At 51.2% G+C, this 21,856-nt stretch overlaps 1 protein-coding gene across 8 annotated transcripts in view; it reads right to left on the bottom strand.

The window, feature by feature from the left end:
• Positions 1–21,856, bottom strand: part of ATP10A (ATPase phospholipid transporting 10A (putative)) — a 183,039-nt gene that overhangs the window by 93,934 nt on the left and 67,249 nt on the right. For 5 of the 8 annotated variants that reach the window (XR_015150598.1, XM_086365406.1, XM_086365408.1 and 2 more), the window contains exon 2: positions 14,846–15,062. Coding sequence is in view for 7 of the 8 variants with exons in the window: in XM_086365406.1 (XP_086221532.1) it covers positions 14,846–15,062 (217 nt within the window). In the remaining variant the exon portion in view is untranslated. Of the gene's footprint in view, positions 1–12,884; positions 13,088–14,845; positions 15,063–21,856 lie in introns of those variants that run through there. The other 3 variants (XM_086365414.1, XM_086365407.1, XM_086365409.1) reach the window with 2 other exon arrangements.

Genomic DNA, 21,856 nt, shown 5'->3' with positions numbered 1-21,856 from the left:
TGGCTCCTAGGCTGCAGGTAGAGCCCTAACAGTCCCCAGCATGTGAGGCCAGCATCCTCCCTTCTTCTGTAGAGTACTTGCCAATAGCTGCGATATGTGAACAAGGATTCCTTCTAAAAACTGGGGCTTCCCCTCTGAAGCATGTAGCCCTGCCCTGTGAGGCAGTCAGGAGCAGCCCCCAGGATGCTGTGTGTCCAACCTACTCCTGTGCTCCTGAACCAGGGGGGTAGGTTAAAGCTGCAGACCCCGCATCCCAGAGCCACAGGCATGCACTCCACACCACACCCAGGCCTCCTCAGGACCCCACACAACCTCCGCCAGCATTCAGTTCTCCAGCTTTCTCCTGCCGCTCTGGACTCACTGAGCCCAAAGCAATGTCTCCCGCTTGGGACAGACCTGTTGGGTGTATTATGGGGCTCTTCTACACACAGAGGCCCACAGGGGCTGCGCATGCCCCCCTCAGAGGACTTCCAGGGCAGCCACAGGCAGGGGCAGGAGGGGAGGAGGACTTGATGCTGTTCCCATCTTGCAGGTGCTGAAACTGAGACCTGAGAGATTATATGACCCTCAGGTCACCAGCCAGGAGATACAGAACCCAAAGCCTGCTCCCCACAGTGCTCCCTGTGGCCGAGCTTGCCCAGGCCGCCTTCATGGATCAACTGCCCACAGCATTTTCCTTCCTAGCCCCTCTGAGGACCATGGCCCCTCCTAGAACAGGGCTCTCCTCTGAGTCAGGAAGACAGCGTGAGGAGAGCCAGCCACCACCTATCGGGTGAAAAGCTGGCATGTCAGGAGGACATGTGCTGCTTCACAGGCCATGGAAGGTCAGCGTCACTTCTATTCTGTGGCCTGAGGGGCTGGAGTCTGCAGTCGGCCTCCCCATCCCTGCCTGCCTCGCCTGTAACTAGGTTTTCCTTAGAGAGTCTTGGGGAAACAGGGCAGGCAGGGAGCGCAGGCAGGGTAGGGGGCGCTGGGCCAGGAGGGTGGGCAGCACCTTGGCCGCTTCAGTCAGGCCACAGCCTCGTGTGACCGCTTTTCACCCCAGCCACAGCGCAGCTCACCAAGCCTGCTAGCCCCAAGGGGGTGGGGGTGCTTTCTGCCTTCATCACGGTGCCCAGCACATGGAGTGCCGTGTCTGTGCACAAGAAGGGGCCTTTCAGCGCCTGCGGGTCCTCCCGGCTCCCCATCAGCACCTAGACCCCACGCCCTGTGTGTGTGTCTGTGTGTGTATGTGTGTGTTGGTGGTGGGGGGGATCCTCCCAGCTCCTTATCAGCGCCTGGACCCCATCCCCTCTGTGTTGGGGTGGGGGAGTGTTCCTCCCAGCTCCTCCTCAGCACCTGGACCCCACCCCCCGTGTGTGTGTGTGTGTCGGGGCGGGGAGTGTCCTCCCAGCTCCTCACCAGCACCTGTACCCCACCCTCTGTGTGTGTGTGATTGGGCGGGGAGGGTGATCCTCCCAGCTCCTCCTCAGCACCTGGACCCCACCCTCTGTGTGTGTGTGTGTGTGGGGGGTGGTCCTCCTGGCTCCCCACCAGCACCTGGATCCTTCGGAGGCAGAGCCTTCTCGCAGCCCCAGAACCCCAGAGGTCACCGTCCACTGGCCTGCCCAGGACCCCGTGTTCAAGCAGGCCTCCTGGAGCAAAGTGAGGGACAAGGGCCATGGCCTGGTAAGAGGCACATCCCAAGGACCCCCAAAAAACCTGGCCAGGTTTTTGCCAATACATCAAAGCAGCAGAACTCCCACCAATCAAACCTTGAATGGAGCCCCCAGATACAAGTGTGTGTGCACACCTCTGTCTCCTGTACCTGTGCATTTGTACAGAGAGACACATACAGACAAACACGCCGCGTGTTCTGCCCCTGGCTTCTTGGCATCAGCAGTTTCCTTAGCCTGGCTGCTCCACCACAGAGCACATTCTAGTCGGGTATTGGGACAGTGATCAGCTTCCTTCCTGAGGTTCGGGCCTGGGGAGCTGTCCCTTAACTTCACGGCGATGCCCCAAAGTGCCTGCCTCGCCATAGGCTTTTGAGCCGGGCGCCAGGGTGAAGGCTACAAGGTCACTTGGCTGTGACTCCCGCTCCGGCACTGCAGCTGCCACCACGCCCCGGGCCGACCTCAGGGGAAAGACGTGCCAGATCCTCTGCTGCACCGGGAAGGTGCGAGCAGGGCCCGCCAGGTGCCATCTGGGGAGTGTGGGTCCAGCCCCCGCAGGCTGAGCACAGGAGCCGGAGCTGCAGAGGTGTAGGAAGAGGTTGCAGGGCCAGCCGTGAGCCAGGACGGGGCCACCCAGCTCTCCGGACCCACCACCTCCTCTGCGAGAGAGGAAGGCAGTGTTCTCATCTCAGGGCCCTGGGAACCTCAGGGAGCACAAACAGCCCAGCACCTCCCCCTACCCCAGGCAGGCAGAGTGCTAGGGTTCCATGTACCCCCAGGGTGGGTCTGGGTCAACCAGAGTACAAAGTGGTTCAGTGCTGGCCAAGAGAGCTGCAGAGACCACTGCCCCAGGCATGTCACTGGCAGAGTTCCCAGTTCTGAAAGCAGGGGAGGGGAGGGGAGGTGCTCTCTTTCAGAGGCATGTATTCGGGACAGACTCTACAGGACAGCTCGCGTGCATGCATGGAAGGGCCCTGGGTGTCCCCACGGAGGTGACAACTCGTGAGGGGCTGCATCCCAGCGGAAGTCGGGCCTAGCGCTGCAGAAGCTTCAGACCGAGGCGGCTTTCTGCCCTCAGGAGGGTCAGCCCAGTGGGCACGCTGTGCACGGGTGGAGACGGCTGGGGGTGGCCGGCCTGAGACTGGGTACAGCGCGGAGGGGCCGTGACGGGGGTGGGTGGGGTGCGGAGGTGCAGAGCGCTCCTCAGGGCTGTGGGACCGGTACGAGAAGGAGGGGTATCCAGGCCGCCCGCTCCTGCCACAGCAGCTCAGCGTGGACCTTTTCTCTGAAAGGTGCAATCAGTGGAACAAACAGCTGCCTCTGCTTAGAATAAAAGCAAACATCTTTTTTGCCTCTCAAGCCACAGGAGTGGAGTCAGAAGCACATGCTCCAAACCGGGCAGGAAGCCCAGCTGGGCCCTGTATGGCACTGCCACCGTGGGACCCCAGACTCACCTTGCCCAACCTGAGCATGGCATGCTGCCCCCCAACACAACCCAGAGGCTGCACAGAGCACAGCCCAGGCCTCCTCATCCGGAACCTTCCACAGCACTGGCCTGGGTTCCCGGGGGTCAGCCCTGCACCCCGCCTGCCCTCTGCCCACACTAAGCCAAGAGGCTGGGCCGCGCTGTGTGCCACAGGGGATCTGGGTTACTCAGGAGTCCGTGTACCTCCCTCGAGAGAATCAGGAGCAGCAGTGACAGAGAGGCCTGGCATACGATGAGCGCTGGGGGAGAGTCCGCTGGGACCACCACGCAGGGCTGGGGGTGTGGGTGGGCTCCTCACGGGAAGGGTCACAGCTCTCTGACCACTGACAGGGCCCCCCGCAACCCCGGTCCCAGGGTATGCGGGGCCAGCATCTCCTGTCCACAGGTGGGCAGGCAGCCATCACGGATTTCTGGGGGCACGATGTGCAGGGTGGCGCCCCTCCCAGAATCCAAGCCCCCCGAGGCTCTGGTCTCTCTGGTGCTTGAGACAAAGTCCTACCGGAGCTCCGGGGCCCCGCCCTGCAGGCACAACTTCCCTGCGCACCTCAGCCTGCAGAGCCTGCTCGCAGAGTGTCCACTCAGGACGCCACACTCGGGACCCTCCAGGGGGTCTCCAGGGCTGAGGGCGGATGCCCCTCAGTCTCGCCCTTGCAGCCTCACAAAGTCCGTCCTCACAAGACTTCCCGCCTGATGGTCAAGGTTCCAGAACGCTCGACCAAGGACAGATGACTGAAGAAGCCATTTGAAGTTCCTTCCAAAACAAACCTAGATCTGCAGGCCTTTGAAGCCGGCCTTCTTCACCACCCAAAAGGGCTCACGTCTAATCACCGGCAGGAGGAGCTGCTGAAAAGTCACTCATCAAAAGTACGTGAGAGTAAATTTTTTCCTTTTTTCTCAAAGACACAAGACTCACACAAAGATATTTGTTTGCATTAGCATTAGGTGTGTGCGTGCATACAACAAAGAATGATTTTGAAGCTTAGGCCCAATTCTAAACTTACAAAAACCCACACAGATGTAGCTCAGAGCCCAGTCTCTGGAAGAGAGAGGAGGATTCCTGGTCACCTGCAATGACACACTTTAGGAGGGGGCAGGGAGGGGAAGGCATCCAGTCACAGCTGCTACCTAGCAAGCGGCTCTACTGGAAACCAACAAACTTCAGCCTGACCTCAGCTGGGTGACAACACCCATCAGTCCCGCTAGGTCGAATCCCAGTGCCTTCTGCAGCACAGGTTACTCATCGGCACTGCTGGGAAAGCCCCAGTGTATCTCAGTATGGTTTAAACCCAGTTTAGATGTCAAGAGCATGGTTTCATCCACACCCAAGTGGGTAACAGTGTAGCACAGCTCCCCTCCCCTTACAGACAGACCCCCTGCAAGTTAGACAGGCTGGGACCTGGGACCCTTTGCTGCAGTGCCTGCACCTGAACAAATGTTTCCTCAAGCTACAAAATATCAAGAACCTATAAGTTACAAAAATAACTGTGTGCATGCACAGTTGGGACAAATTATGGACAAGACGCAAAAAGACCAAAAAAAAAAAAAACCACCACCAATCAACTGCCACATCTAAAGAGCCAACAGCAAAACATGGGGCTGGGACAAAAGCAGGGTACTGTGCCTGCCCCCTGCACACAGCACCACCGAAGGGTTTGCAAACCACCTGTGCCACCGCTTCAGCCCGAACCCTGGACACATCCCCCCACCCCCACAAAGGAAGTAACGTTGGGACCAGCTTGCCCTGCACCCCTCGGGGGAGCAGAGGGGCCTGTGGCTTGTTCTCGCCCTCACTGCTGCAGCAGGGGCTCCAGTGAAGACTGGCCTGACTTTGGTGTCTGGCCTCTTTTAATTTTCTCTTGACTGGGGAAGGCCAAGAACCCCGGTGGGCGTGGTTCACAGGACACTGCGATGACCACGCAGAGGTGGGTGCGGACCCCTGCTCTGTTCACATGCATGGGGGCCAGACGCTCAGAAGCACTCTCACCAGTGCAGGTACCTAGCGCTGCCTTCCACGGAGGAGCCCACGGAGACGGAAGGCTTTATATAACGTCCCTTATAATTGTTGCTGAAGTGAGGAACTAGACTCTTTTTTTTTATAAACCACATTTAATTAATCACAAATTCTTATTGATCTTGCTCTTTAAATATTTCCTAAGTATAACTCATCTTGTTCATTTTCACAATTATTGTTCTAATTTTAGGCCATTACCATTTCTTTACTAGATTATTGCAGTATTTCCCTATTGGTTTCTTTGCCTTTAAAAAAAAATATTTTAATTGGAGGTTAATTACAATATTGTGGTAGTTTTGCCATGCACTGACATGAATCAGCCATGTGGGTGTACATGTGTCCCCATCCTGAAACCCCTCCCTCTTCCCTCCCCATTGCTTCCCAAAGGGTCATCCCAGGGAACCAGCTTTGAGCGCCCTGTTTCATGCATCAAACCTGGACTGGCAATCTATTTCACATATGGTAATATACATGTTTCAATGCTATTCTCTCAAATCATCCCACCCTCGCATTCTCTCACAGAGTCTAAAAGTCTATTCTTTATATTTGAGTCTCTTTTGCTGTCTTGCATATAGGATCATCATTACCATCTTTCTAAATTCCATATATATGTGTTAATGAATGTGTATTAGTGTTTTTCTTTCTGACTTACTTCACTTTGTATAATAGGCTCCAGTTTCATCCACCTCATTAGAACTCAAATGCGTTCTTTTTAATAGCTGAGTAGCATTCCATTCGGAGAAGGCAATGGCACCCCACTCCAGTACTCTTGCCTGGAAAATCCCATGGTTGGAGAGGCCTGGAAGGCTGCAGTCCATGGGGTCGCTGAGGGTCGGACATGACTGAGCGACTTCACTTTCACTTTTCACTTTCATGCATTGGAGAAGGAAATGGCAACCCACTCCAGTGTTCTTGCCTGGAGAATCCCAAGGATGGGGGAGCCTGCTGGGCTGCTATCTCTGGGGTCGCACAGAGTTGGACACGACTGAAGTGACTTAGCAGCAGCAGTAGCAGTACTCCATTGTGTATATGTACCACAGCTTTCTTATCCATTCATCTGCTGATAGACATCTAGGTTGCTTCCATGTCCTGGCTATTGTAAACAGTGCTGTGATGAACACTGGGGTACACGTGTCTCTTTCAATTCTGGTTTCCTCAGTGTGTATGCCCAGTAGTGGGATTGCTGGGTCGTATGACAGTTCTATTTCAGTTTTTTAAGGAATCTCCACACTGTTCTCCATAGTGGCTGTACTAGTTTGTATTTCCACCAACAGTGTAAGAGGGTTCCCTTTTCTCCGCACCCTCTCCGGCATTTATTGTTTGTAGACTTTTTGATTGCAACCATTCTGACCAGCGTGAGATGGTACCTCATTGTGGTTTTGATTTGCATTTCTCTGATAATGAGTGATGTTGACCATCTTTTCATGTGTTTGTCAGCCATCTGTATGTCTTCTTTGGAGAAATGTCTGTTTAGTTCCTTGGCCCGTTTTTTGATTGGGTCATTTATTATTCTGGAATTGAGCTGCATGAGCTGCTTATATATTTTTGAGATTAATTCTTTGTCAGTTGCTTCATTTGCTATTATTTTCTCCCATTCTGAAGGCTGTCTTTTCACCTTCCTTATAGTTTCCTTCTTTGTGCAAAAGCTTTTAAGTTTAATTAGGTCCCATTTGTTTATTTTTGCTTTTATTTGAAATGAGGAATTAGACTCTTAAACATTCAGAAACAAAAGGAAGCTGACACAAAACATTCAAATGCTGTGGCAACTGGTCTCATGTTGTGGGAGCAGGGACCTTCCTCTTGTCAGGAGCTCTTCTCAGAAAACAAGGGAAAGGGAGAGACCGCAGGCGCGACACCCCATCAAGAAATAAACTGCCTCACCGCGTACTGTGCAGAGATGGGGCTGCCTGGGCACCACTGCCTAATGCATTCAGGGAACAGAGATGATCGACAATCAGACTGAAAATCCCAAGCCCCTCAGGAGTGAGCTCCTGTAGGTCAACATGCTGCCGGAACACTACATTTCAGCCCAGGAAAGAATCTTTTTATCCTCTCCTCGAAGACAGTCAAAAGTGGTAACTTGGACATGCTCAGATCATCTGGCTTTATTCTTTGGGATACACACTTTGCACACACACACTCTCAGACACATATACATGCCTACACACACACACACACACACCTACATACACATCCATATTCACTTATGAGGAGGAACTTATGACAACTGGGAAGATCTCACATTGTCAGCTCCTGCTGGTAAAGAAATTCCTGCTCCAGAAACATACACACAAAGCCTCAAACTTTTTTCAATCACTGATGTAATTCAACTACATTTAGAAAAACTGAAAATAGATTAAATTATTTTTTCAAAGAAAACATACAAAAAACACTTCACATTGTACACCACCATAATAGAACAAAAACCTTATAGCTTTAGTTATCATTTTCCTAGAATAAGAAGTAACTACTTCCAACCATACAAAAAGCACAAATTTAAATGAACACAATGTTGAAGTTTTTATATATTGTAATAAGATCTTTTATGATTAATCCTCCACATAAACAGAATATTATCAATTTCCTGGCATTCAGCTGTTTTCATTAAGATAACAGTGCTTCACTCTCTGTAAAGTCTGCTTTGTTAGACCACAGGTTCAAGTTAAAAAATCCATGGCAAAGTCACCAGGATTAGAAACCAAAGCATCTTATTATACAATCAAATTGACATTCCCCATTAATCAAATACGGTTGATACTATAAAACACGGCATGTCTCAGATAATGATATTACCTACCTAACTGAATTGCTTTGAATATCCATACTTGCTAGAATTAAAATTTGAGTCCAAATATATTCTCAAAATAATTTTCTTTCTCAAAGTCTTTCCTCTTACCTATTTAATATCCCTTAACAAAAGTATATGCTTGTTAAATTTGAGAATAAAAATGTCCCACAGTACATATATATAACGGAATACTGCTCGGCCATTAAAAAGAATGAAATAATACCATTTGCAGCAACACGGATTGTCGTACTGAGTGAAGTCAGAGAAGGACAAATATCGTACAACATCCTTTATACGTGTGCAATCTAAAAAGAAACGACACAAATCACTTACTTACACAACAGAAAGGGACTCACAGACTTAGAGAACTTACAGTTGCCTGCATAAAGGATGGGCAGAGGGATAGTTAGGGAGTTTGGGATGGACAGGGACACATGCTATACTTAAAATGGATAACCAACAAGGACCTACTGTACAGCACATGGAATTCCGCTCAATGTTACGCAGCAGCCTGGATGGGAGGGGAGTCTGGGGGAGAATGGACACTTGTATTGTATGGCTGAGTTCCCGTCACAGTTCACCTAAAACTATCACAATACTTAATCAGCTACAGCCTAATACAAAATAAAAAGTTTTCAAAAAAATAAAAATAAAGCTCAACTTATAGACAAACATTTTTTAAAAAATGTCCCATAGAATAAATTATTAGCTTAATGACTACACTTCATGGTAAAAGAAAACCATGAATCTTTTTGTGAAGGCTTGATATCTACTGATCCAATTAACACACCCAGCCAGCTGTCTTTGTTTTCCACTTTGATGACAGATGGTTTCCTTCTTCAGTCTCACAGCAGAGAATGTAACTAATATGAAGACTACTGGAAAAGCTTAAGGAAAAAGAAACTTTGTTGCAAGAACCATATCACAAACCACTTTTTCACCCCTAGTTTTCCTACCATAGAGATAATTTGGGGAGCATGTGTAGGTAGAAACAAAAAATACTAATTTTGTTTCCTCATATTTGGAATTTTGGTTATCCTTCTCAGCTCCTTGAATTTTATCAAGTAGCTTGGGGGAGGACTGCCTCTCCCTCCTAAAGGAAACTCAGCTTTGTCACTGCCTGACAGTCTGGCACCCAATACTGGTGGGATTTTAGACAAATCTATGTGCATAAGTGCAAGGAAAGCCACGTCACTGACTTAGGATTAGGATCCTGCCAGTCTGGACATTAGGGGGAGGATGGACACATGTATATTTAACTATATGTATACTTAAAAAGCACTACTTTTTAAGGTAGTGCTTCTCAGACTTTTTCCAGCCTAGGAAATTCCATACTGATGTCATCAGGAGCACGTGCCAGGCACACATGCACACACATATGCACACACCCACACACGCCTGGGCAGAGCGAACTTGGGCAGGCTCGTGGGTTCAGCTCTTCCTACAGTTCTTGCAATCAGCGCTTCACACCGCAGGAAGCAGATGGCCCCGTGGGTGTGGGCAACAATCCCACAGGTCCATCCAAGAGACAAACCAGAGGAACGTTTTTTCCCAGGAAACTAGCCCACACGAAGTCCCCTCCTGGACAGCCCTTCCCTGACTCCAATATGCCTTCTGTGCCTCGGGGCCCCACCCTCTGCCAAACTCCATCACTGGGCACGTGGGCCCCGACTGCTGCTTTATCCCTGGTAGTAGCTCTGGTCCACCTCTGCGCAATTTCCTTATTCACCACTAGGGGAAAGAGGTTTGCCTATTTTGATGGGTGCCTAGAATAGCATTTAACATATAGTAGGTGCTCAGGAAATGTTTGCTAAAAGAATGAAACATCACAAAAATGAGTCTGTAAAAAAAAAAAAAATGATCACTGTGAAATCATCAGCATAAGGAAGACCTGAATGAACGTGCGGGATGGAGAGAGAGACGCCCAGAACGGACGGGGCTGGAGCAGCCCGTGCAGCCAGACCCGGGGGCGCCAGACTCTCCCGAGTCAAGGGGCGGAGGAGTGGCCTTGGTAGAATCTCCTGATTTCCCGTTCTGCTTCTTGTCTATAAAAGTGTACAACATCATTACCTCACAATTTATATTTAAAAATATGATTTGGAAATGTTTGCACCACTATGAACAGGAGAGGCCCGGTAAGATCTGACTCCCAGGAAGCTGGAACAAATGTGAGTTGCTGGGACAGTTCATGGTCAGCCTTGCTGCTGCTGCTAAGTCGCTTCAGTCGTGTCTGACTCTGTGTGACCTCATAGATGGCAGCCCACCAGGATCCCTCATCCCTGGGATTCTCCAGGCAAGAACACTAGAGTGGGTTGCCATTTCCTTCGCCAACGCATGAAAGTGAAAAGTGAAAGTGAAGTCGCTCAGTCGTCTCCGACTCTTAGCAACCCCATGGATTGCAGCCCACCAGGCTCCTCTGTCCATGGGATTTTCCAGGCAAGAGTACTGGAGTGGGGTGCCATTGCCTTCTCCTGGTCAGCCTTGGAGTCCCTTTTATTTCGTGGATAATGCCAATTTGACAGTTTGATCCAAACTTCGTTTTTTTCATTTTTGGTTTGCAGGATCTTAGTTCCCCAACCAGGGACTGAACCATCGGGCTCTCTGCAGTGAAAGCACGGAGTCCTAACCACAAGGGAACTTACATGACCCCAACATTAAACCAAATGTTCAGTTTGAAGTGCCAATATCTACATTTCCTTCTCCAGAGCCGAGACGGCTGGGTGGCTGGAGGTGTCCGGGAGCCCCGTCCTTTGACCCGGGGATCTGGGCAGGCCACACGTGCACCCCACCTCACTGTCATCATGCTGGGCTTCCAGCCTCTGAATTCTGTATGATTTGGTGAACACTCTTCAGTAAATACAATGCTGTGTCCACCTCTGAGACATCATCTGACCTGTGTCACTGCCTAAAACACTCCCTGGCTCCCAGACCCTCCCACCCTCGCCTTCAGAATGCAGTTCACGGCCTCTTTCTGGATGCCTCCCTGGCCTTCTGGAAGGCCCTTTCCCATCCCGTCCCCTCAAGGGCGTCTCTTCACTGCTCAGTGTCAAGCATCTGCTGGCGAGCAGGCCTGGGCCCACCACCTTAAATGCCCAGACCCTGCAGCGTGTGGACCACTTCTGTCTTTCTCAGCATCCTTCCTGGCAAACAAGCTCTTCATAAACGACTTCAGAAACTGGAAAGGGTGGGAAGAGGAGCCACTTTCTCATTGTCAGCAAGGATGGGGGCGGCGCCAGCAGTCCGCTCGGTGCATTTGGCCTCCGGGACTCTCAGCTCAGGGGACCGGGGCCCGAGCCCGCTCTGCTGCCCCCTGCACCAAGTCCTGAGCCCCTCTCATGCACAGGCCTGGGACCCCCAGAGCTGCTGTCCAGAGAGTCACCTCTGGCAGTCGTTCACGGCAGCAGCAGGAGTCACACACAGAGGGGGCATCCCCAGCACCCAACTCCAGCAGCTCCTCTCAGCGGATGGCACCTGCCCCAGCATCTCAAAAGTTACCATGCCCAGCACCTCTCAGTGGATAGCACCAGCCCCGGTATCCCAAAGGCAGCATGCCCAGCACCTCTCGGCGATGGCACCTGCCCCACATCTCAAAGGCATCATGCCCAGCACCTCTCAGCGATGGCAACTGTCCGGTATCTCAAAGTCATCATGCCCAGCACCTCTCAGTGATGGCACCTGGCCTGCATCTCAAAGGCATCATGCCTAGCACCTCTCAGTGATGGCACCTGCCCCAGCATCCCAAAGTTACCATGCCCAGCACCTCTCAGCGATGGCACCTGCCTCAGCATCTTGAATTTATCATGCCCAGCACCTCTCAGCGGATGGCACCACCCTCGGCATCCCACAGGCATCATGCCCCAGTGCCTCTCAGCGGAAGGCTTCCCTACTCCCGTAAGGGCTGAGCCCCTGGGACAGCCCCCAGTAGCTTTCCTACCATCCCACAAGGGACGTCCACGAGCTCGGCCATGAGAGCAAGGCTCAGCTTCAGGGCCTCTTCCCTGGACGCTGTCTCAGCCCCAGGACCACTGGCTGTTCTGTCAGCCCTTCTGCATTCTGGGGAGTCACTTTACTTCTTACTGTGCAACCGCCATGGGGAATTCTTGCTTTACATCAAACTTGCCCTAAATCAGGTGTGGTTTCTGCCTCCTCACTAGACCCTGGTGGATGCACCCAGACCCTGCATCATTGTCAAGGCCCTCTCTTATTCTTCACCTAAGTTTTTCAAATAGCTCTAATTTAAGCTCCCCTAGGGGCCTCCACTTTTAACAGAGCTGTCATCAACTTGGGACAGTATTACTGTGTATTGGACAGGAATAAGCTTTTCAAAACCTGCCTGAGATGCCAGCTGACTCCATCTGTGAAAACCTCACCTCAATACACAGGACTGAAATGTTCCTGACATTGTAGCGTTACAGCTGAACCTTGGTTTTCCAATTGTCAGGCTTCCATGGGGAAGTTCATATATTTCAGAATAATATTGTATAAAGAAAAATTCAGGTACCAGAAAAATGCCTCTGGACATTAGGGAAAGAAGGGGAGAAAAAAACATAAAGGGGAAAAAATATACTAATAATAGGGACTAGAGTGTGCATGTTGAAGAATCTGGGTGCTAATACAGACCTTTTTTTTTTTTAATAAATCAAAATGGTTCAGGTTCCTAATTTTGGCTCAGCTCCACTGGCCTCCACAGGCACACACAGGCCCTATGCAGGTAGGTTAAGGATGCATCCGTCTGTGGCCATCCTGGAATTTCAACATCCAATCCATCTTACAAATTACACATTTGTACAAAGCACCAATGAAGAGTAAGGTGTTCCAGCTTTCGTTTGGGAAAAAAGTGGGTTGAGGAGGCTTTTAGATATTACTGAGTTTAGCAGCTGAACAAACCAGATGATAGGAAACAAGAAAGTCACTCAGGAGAGCTGACCAAGGAGATGCACCTACCTGGCTCTGCCCCTCTCGCCATCCAAACAGATCCACTCTGCTCTCCAGTTCTGCAGTTTCACCAGATTGTCCCACACTGTCTGAGCTTTCATCCATTAGATGCTCAGGTGCGTCTGTTTATGTTACACGCACCTTCTGCACACACTGGCCGCTTCTCAGGATGGAGCTGGAGTTTGTGTCGTCACCGCCTCCCTCCAATCCAAGCCCATCCTTGCTGACCTCAGGGGTGGTTCCCACGCTGGGCTGGACCCTGGAAAGGGCTCACAAACTGCAGGCTTTGGGGACCAGGGTTAGGCCCGGGAGTTAGGCGGCCTCAGAGCAGAGGCACACAGAGCCTGCGGGAATGCGGGGCAGGGTAAGCTCGCCCTGTGCACTTACTACCAAACCCTGGAGCACGATCAATAAGGAAGCTGAAGCGCACTGGAGGGGCCAGTGCTGGGCCCCGAGGGTGCCCAGCGAGCCCTGCCATCAACTCTTCTGATCTGGGAGGAGACGATCCCGTTTTTAAAAATACCATTTTTAATGTTTATGTATGCTTTGCCTCATTGCAAGAAAGATTTGAAGCAACTCACATTCTTGGCACAAAAGGAGCCTGAAACGAGGAGATCAGGGTAGTGGATGGAAGCAAGGGCACAATGGTCCGGACATGGTGAGGAAGTTGGGGTCTGCAGGAGGTGTCTGAGCATCAGGCTCAGAAAGTCCTGCCACCAGGGCTGGCGAGGGCCCCAGGGTGTGGGAGGCCATCTGGCCCTTTGCAAATGTGTCGAGGTGGGCACAGCAACCAAGGGCAAACGGCACGGACACTCACAGCGGAAGCCAGGGATACCCCCCAGCCACCCTGCAAGATGAACACTGCACCGCAGATGCCAACAGTGCCCCAGGGACACCCCAGGCTATAAAACAAGCCAACTGCTCCAGAACCCCTCGGTGCTGACTGTAAGGCCTGGCTCCTCTGTAGGAGCTCACGAAGACAGGGCAACGACAGAGGAAGAGACCCCTCCACGCCCCTCAGTGGCGGCCTTCCTGAAACACAGGAGCACATCGTCTCAGGTGCTTCCTAAACCTTCCTTGCTTGATGGCAAGGCCCACATGCACAGAGACAGGCAGCGGGGTGTCAGAACAAGGGCCGCCATGATCCTGATCATGATCCCTGCCAGCCCCTGAGGTCGGCGCCCTGTCTCCTCTGCACAGGCCTGGAGGGCAACAGAGGAGGGAGCCTCCTGAGGGCTCTGAGCTTTCAGCCACCGGCTGCTGGTGGGTACCGGGGCTGGGCCCGGCCCCCGGTTCTACCTCTCAGTCCTCACAGGCCTAGCATGTCTGAGCTGGACTGACGCTCCTCCCAGACAGGATCCAGTCAGAGACGGTAACGCAGATGGACCCGGGTGGATGCGGGTGACCTCAGACACATCCCTGAGGAGAGGAATTCCTAAGCCGCATGCTGCGGCCAGGTCGCTACTTCTGCTGTGTCAGAACAAGAGCAACAGGCAGAAATGCGCCAACAGTCGGCCAGGCCCAAGTGTTCCCAGTGACGTGAAGGCCATTCCAAGTCTGAGAAGTGGACAGTGGACCCAGACTCCCAGAGCCAGACTGCTCCCCGCCCCCGGGCAGTCCGACAGCCCCACCCAGGCGCGGACCTGCTCTCGCAGGAAGCGAATGCCCAGACCCTCGGCCCCACCCAGGCGCGGACCTGCTCTCGCAGGAAGTGAACGCCCAGACCCTCGCTCCCCCACCCCCCAACCAGGCGTGGACCTGCTCTCACAGGAAACGAACGCGCCCAGAGGCATGGAGGCCCACGCGGGAGACACGGCGGAACGCAGTCCCCGGGCCGGAACACGCCAGGTCCGCTCAGACCCTCGGCCCCACTCAGGCGCGGACCTGCTCTCACAGGAAATGAACGCCCAGAGGCATGGAGGCCCACTCGGGAGACACGGTGGGATGCAGTCCCCGGGGCCAGAACGCACCAGGTCACTTACGAGCTCAGAGAAGCCTCGGACCACCTGGCGCCGCTTCAGGTTGGTCTCCCCATCCAGGTTGGCTGTCTCGATGTGGCACAGCCCGTCGGGGTCGCTGGAGGACAGCAGCAGGATGTCCGCAGGGATGGTCTCATTGCAGCGAAGGCGCACGAAGTCTCCCACGCGGATCTCCTTCCAGAACCGGTTCACGTACTGCTCCTCCTCCCTGGCAAAGAGACGGCGGTTAACAAGGCTGGCGGAGGCCAACTGAGGCCTCATCTGGGTGGCGGGCACACGCAGCTCGGTGAAGGCTCTGTGCCACGCTCTGGCATGTGGAAAATTTCCATAATAAGAAATGCTGAGAACCCCCCTGCTGGCACAGCAGGTAAAAATCTGCCGGCCAATGCAGGGGACACGGGTTCAATCCCTGGTTCAAGAAGATTCCACATGCCACAGAGCAACCTAGGCCAGTGTGCCGTGACCGAGATGATCATGGCCATTTTCTGTGCTCTACAACAAGAAGCTCATGTACCACAATGAAGAACACCTTCCCCTCCTGCGGACGCAACTACAGAAAGGCTGCACACAGCAACAAAGACCCAGGGCGACCAAAAATTAATTATTTTGAAAAGAGAAGCACTTAAAAAGAAGATTCCTGAAGACCACAACCAGTGTAACTCCAATTACATGAAATATTTAGAACAGGCATCCATGGCAATAGAATATGGATTCGTGGTGGCCACCCTCTAGGGGTTAGGGAGATGAGGAGAAGTTATTTACTGGGTACAGGTTTCCATTTGGGGTGATTAAAACGTTCTGGAACTAGGTAGTGGTCATGGTTGCACAACTTTAAACACACAAAATGCTACTTAATTATTCACTTTAAAATGGTTAAACTGGGGACTTCCCTGGTGGTCCAGTGGTTAGGACTCAGCACTTCCCTGCAGAGGCTGCATGTTCAGTCACTGGGATCCCACTGCCATTACCTGGTCAAAATTAATTAATTAAAAAAAATAAAATGACTAAATTTTCCACTCCTAGGTATGTATCTCTAAAGAACTAAAATCAGGGACTTGTATAGATATTTGCCTACCCATGTTCATAGCAGCATTACTTCCTGTAGCGTAAAGGTAGAAACAACCCAAATGCCCAAAAATAGATGAAGAGATGAGCAAAATGTCATAAATCCACATGAAGTGAAGTGAAAGTCACTCAGTCCTGTCTGACTCTTTGTGACCCCCATAGACTATACAGCCCATGGAATTCTCCAGGCTAGAATACTGGAGTGAGTAGCCTTTCCTTCTCCAGGGAATCTTCCCAACCCAGGGATTGAACCCAGGTCTCCCACATTGCAGGTGGATTTACCAGCTGAGCCACAAGGGAATATAGTGGAATATTATTCAGCCATGAAAAGGAAGGAAATTCTGACTCATTACAAAATGGATGAACTCGGAGATCATTATGCCAAGTGAAATCAGTCAGTCACGAAAGGACAACTATTACACAATCTCACTTTTATGAGGTCCCGACACAAGACAAAGTCACAGATACAGATAGTAGAATCTCTGCACCATCTGCAGGATGGAGCCCACAGAAACGGATCTTCCCCATGTCACTCAAGATGAAGTGGATAATCACTCAGAACACTGCCACCACACTCAGCTTTCAGCATCTGTTAGTTACCATTGGTTAATAGATACCAGGATGAAAACATTATGTGTATATTTCTGCTTAGATTTTTTACTCTGGAAAATTGAGCTCATTAACCCTACAAAGGACATTTTAAGAGTTCGTTGGAGACAGTCTTGTCCACATTTATAAATAAACAAAGAACCAAGACTCTATCTCAAGATATCATTCTACATGATGGAAACTGAATCAAAAAATCCTCTGGGCTATATTGTCAGGAAAATAAAGAGCCCTAAAACACATTCCACTTGCACCCTCACCCTCTCAGTGGCCCCTGTCTCATAAAGTGACTTTCCTCAGCTGAGTTCTCAGAGACCAATTCAGCAGTGAGTCTGGGTCTCACCTGACTCCCAAGTTCTGGCGACCAGTCCTGAGTGTCAGACTTATATTTTATTCTGAGGGCACCCATGGCAAATGTCCAGGTGCTGAAAACTGAAGAAGCTGTTGTAAAGCCTCTGTTTTCTTGCATTCCTCTAATTCATGAGCACAGTAGTTTGGTTGCTACAGAGCCAACAAAGACAAATTAGATACAACTTTGTCCTCAAAACTAAATGCAAGGTGTACATACAAATATTAAAAGAGGAAGAGAGGTAATGCAATTTTATCAAACATGGTGTGTATTCAAATAATACTTGACCAGCTTATCTAAATTGTAAGATATTATTTTGCAATTTATGAAACTCATTTCTTGTAATTTCTTGTACATGTTTATTACTTGTTCTTAATGCCTTTTACTTTTGGAACCGTGACTGTTGAAATCAAAAAAAGTAAAAGCCAAATGCAAAACCAAAGCACTAGACAGCGCCCCCTGGGGGTTGTGGCCTGCAGCCGCCAATGGGGCTCCCGGCCCAGCATCCCCTCCAAGGCCAGGACACTGTTCAGATGAGCGTCCCCCAGCTGGACAGTCCCCCGGCCCGCCCGAGGGCACTGCTCGCTCGCCGTCACAGTCTGACCACCTTCCAGTGGACTGAGACGAAACATCACCTAACTGTGTTCCTATTTTCTCTTCTGAAGGTCAGACTTTGACTTTCTACCATTAGAAACATTCTAACATTAGCTTCTCAGTCTTTCTTCCTCCTCAGGACCCTTTGTCGGCTTCCCACAGAAGCCACAGAGGCATCTCAAGGGCCTGTGTCCTTTCCTGGAGAAAGTATCCAGAAGTTATGTCCCTGTGCAGTCCCTGAGGCAACAGTACACTCTCAGAGAGCTGTGCGGCCCAGAGTGACAGCTGCCGGGAGACTGGGTCCCTGCCCTGGGGATGGGTGGCCGGGGCAGGGAACCCCATCTGGCTCAATTTATCTTCACCATGCTCCATTTACAGAACTCGTCAAACACGAAGTCACTGTCCATCTGCCTTGAAATCTTAGAACATTAGCTTGGCCACTCCAGCAGAGCATGTCTTTAAAACAGCAACTTCTCAAAGTTACTGTGGAGGCTCTGAGTCTGGAGGAGCCCTCACCACCCCCGCCCTGGAAACAGCAACGGCGAGACCTCAGTGCCCGTCCTGGCAGGAGCGGCCCCCACGCCTGCAGGCACGAGAACAAAGCGAGCGGCATCAGGCCACTCTGGGCCTGAAGGAGAGAGGCCCTGCAGCTCACGGGGACCCGGGAAACCCAGGCTCCGGAGGCACCTGGGGCCGAATATGGCACAGAGCTTGTTCTCCTCTGCAGACCAAGACTCCTCACGCAAGCCCCACGGCCCCGCCGACTGCCCCAGCGGGAGCTCCAGCACCAAGCCTGCACCCGACGCTGATCCGGTAACATCCCTGCCTGTGTCACTCTTACTCATTTTCATTATAGATATGTCATATACATCATAAAGTAACATACACGGTATAATGTATATACCGTGTTACATATTACATGTGTATGTCTACACATATATAACAGATACCATACATATAACATACATATTATATGTAAGTAGCCTCAGCAACTGTATTTGGACATACAGTCGTTAAAAGAGGTGACTGAGTCTAAACGAGGTCACAGGGCGGGACCCCAGTCCAACACGAACGGAGCACTTCTAAGAGGGGGAGACACTAGGCATCCGTGTGCGGGGGACCATGTGAGCACACGGAGAGACCACCATGGGTGAGCCAGGGAGAGGTCCTGTCAGCGCCTTATCTGGGACATCCAGCTCCAGATAGGACAAGAATAAATTTCTGGTGTGTGAGCCGCCCCGTCTGTGCACCATTGCGGCAGTATGAGCCGACCAGCACCTGACAATGTCCATTCCCTGACTCCCGCTGGACGGGTGCCCCCAGCCGGGAGAGCAGGAAGAGGGGGCAGCAGGGGCTAGGGGACTCAGGGCGTGGCCCCGGGAGCCTCCTGCACAGGCCAACGCCCCACAGGCCCCTCTGTGCACAGGAGAAGCACCGCAGGGAAGAGAGAAATGAACCCCAGTGATACAGCAACACGGCCTCCTAAGAGCACTGATGTCAGAAGCAGCAGCTAAATGCTTTAGGACCGGCTTCTGTTTCTTCAGGTCATGGTGGATGCTATCTAGGGTGGACAAGACACGCAACCACCCTTCTGTACAGGAAAAGTCTCAGGAGTGTATACCACCCATGGGTGCCCTGCGAACTCCTGAATTTTAACCTCCACCAGGCAGGCACCTGCACTCTGCCAGGGGCCAGGGCATCCACCCGAGACACAAGGTTTAGACACTATGCATCTGCCTACAGCACCTTACTGTACAAGTGGCCCCGTGCAGTGTGCCTGATGATACTCCTTCTGAGCGCAGGGGCTGCCTCATTGGCTGGCAGGATTCTGAGATGCCCCCAGACCCGCAGCCCTAGTGGGCGTGCCCTGCCGGTCCCCCGAGTCAGCTGGGGTGCCGCAGGAGTCACTCCTACACGTGCAGTGAAGGTGCCCCATCAGTGGGCTACGAGCTCATTAGCAGGGAGACCATCGAGTGGGCCTGACGGAACCATAGGACCCCTGTACACTGGACCTCAAGCAGAGATGGCGAGTCAGACGGAAAACTGCAGTGAGCAACGGAGGGGCCACGTGGCCAGAGCCAGGGGGCCACTGGCACTCAGCCAGCAAGAGCAGGGCCCAGGCCGACCAGCACCTGAGCGAAACTCCATCAAGGATCTAGTGAGCCTGGAAGAGGACCAGGCCTCAGACGAGACATGTCAGGCCAACACCCAGACCGCAGCCGGGCGAGGCCCAGGGCAGAGCACCTGGCCAGCACGCGCCTGCATCCTGCTCCCGGTAACTCTACAGCACACAGCAGAGTTGTCTCCAGTTGCTGGGTTTATAGTAACTCATCACACAGCAGGAGAAAGCTAATGCAGACAATCCTGACCTTCTGCACAGAGGCAGGAGCTAGAGACGGCTCCCTGCCCAGGGGCGCAGTCCTCGCAGGGTGCAGCCAACAAGAAAACCACACTCAGCTTCAGAATACGTATACCTGAGAAAAACTCGGAGCTACCAGGGGAGCCCAAATGAGAAAAGGACTATCTCACAGGAAAAGAATGCAGAGCAAGACTGCTTAAAATCCAACCACAGAGGAAGGAGCCCAACAGAGGGTATGCATAACACATCAAAACGTGGGCAAACCTGAAAACATGTAGTCCACATCATCCCATTACAAACGCGGGGTGGGACCCTCCACGGGAATGACAACCGTCCTTCCGATCAGCTGAGTGCCTCTCTCAGGTGTCCTGAGGGGTCTGCCCCCAAGGGTTCAAGGGCCACTGGTGGGAAACTGTGATTCTTCTGAGATGGGGCGGGGAGTGGGGGAGGGGACCGAGCTGAAACGGGGCCTGAGTCTTTTCTTCGAGGGACACACTGCCGCTGGTTTTTCTGCACCAAAGCCCTCACCTCTTGGCCTCTTGTTTGCTCAGCTGTAAAGTGAAAGTGTTAAATAATTTCCAAGATCTGTTCTATGATTAGCTTTCCTCTTCTGGGACAATCAGTTAACCCTGTTTATTATTAGTCCTGCTGAGCTTTGCAGTTCTTATCTGAGCCTTTTTTGTGCAAAACAGTACAATGCAGGGGTGAAGAAATAAGGAAATATTAAAGGGACCAGTGACAAATTTTATTTAAAGACAAGCAGTAAACAAAATTCTAAGCTCACATCATCGTTTTTGATCTGTTGTTTAGGCTGATAATCTATTTATTTGTGCTAGTTGTGTTTTTAAGATTACTAAGAAAATAATTCCAGTAAGAGGAGATAACTGAGTTACAGGATTTACAGGAATTATTTTAAGCAGTTGAAAAGCATGTTTTTGCCTGAAGATGCTTTGTTACTTTCATGTAGCTCTTTGGATTCAAGGACTCCTGCTCAGAAACGTTCTGTTAATGATTTATGCTTTGAAATGTATCAGAACTCCCACCAGTTCAGCCTCATTCATGGCCCCTCTCCAGTTGTGGTCCTGTCTCTGCAATGGCTAAGGTTTTTCAACAAATCTGACTCCATAGTGGATCTGTTGCTTTAACTTTTGTATTCTATTGCTTTTGCTTCAAGTTAACCACTAAACAGATGTTGCCTGTAAGCTTAAATGATAATGGCCCACCTCTGGAAACCCTGCTTCCCAGATAGTGAGCATTAAGCTAAAATACCTTTGTTTAGCTCTCACAGGAAACATCCTGACTAGGCCCACCTGTGAATGACTGCAGGGAGAAAAGAAACAAACACTTCCCCTCCAGAGGTTGACCAGGACCAGGAAATGTTTGACTTTACTTCCTTGTTTAGTATAAAAGAAGCCTCAAATCTAACTCAGGTTCTTTGGGGCAGGAGTCCGCCACCTTCTTGGTCTGCCCGCTTTATAAATAACAGCAATTCATTCCTCAGTTTGATGGCCTGTCCTGTGGCAAGTAGTATGAGCTTGGACTTGGTAACAATGTAGAGAAGGAATAAAACCAAACTGATAAAGTTTTTTTTAAAAGGCACTTGTAGGAATTGAGGGAACTTTACTTTGATCTTTACTGTGTTGTTTTCAAATGGATTTGCATTTAGGTTATTAGAGTACCATTTTCCCTAACAGCAAAAGAATATTTTTTGTTTTTTTAAGTTGACAATAGATTCCAAATTTGAGAAACCAGTTAACATCCCTGGTGACCCACTGCCCCTCCGTCTACAGGGACAGACCGGGCTGTCACTGTCCTGCTCTCCATCCCAGCCTATGGCTTTATGAACATACGCGTCCTCCTGGCTGGAAGGAGGAGGGAGGGGAAGATGATTTCTGATTCTGCATAGCAGGTGACTCCTCCCTTGTAACACGACACAACCATTCCAGTTGGAGCCAGGAGGCAGGCTGCCCACTGTTCTAAACGTCTCCATGAAATACCCATGCCGCATGCATGGAGCCCACTTCCCAGG

This window comes from Bos grunniens, chromosome 21 (genome assembly GCF_055505025.1).
Source record: "Bos grunniens cultivar Pamir isolate PY7600 chromosome 21, Bosgru_T2T1.0, whole genome shotgun sequence".
NCBI classification, from domain to species: Eukaryota; Metazoa; Chordata; class Mammalia; order Artiodactyla; family Bovidae; genus Bos; species Bos grunniens.
This window is presented reverse-complemented; position numbering and strand designations above follow the sequence as displayed.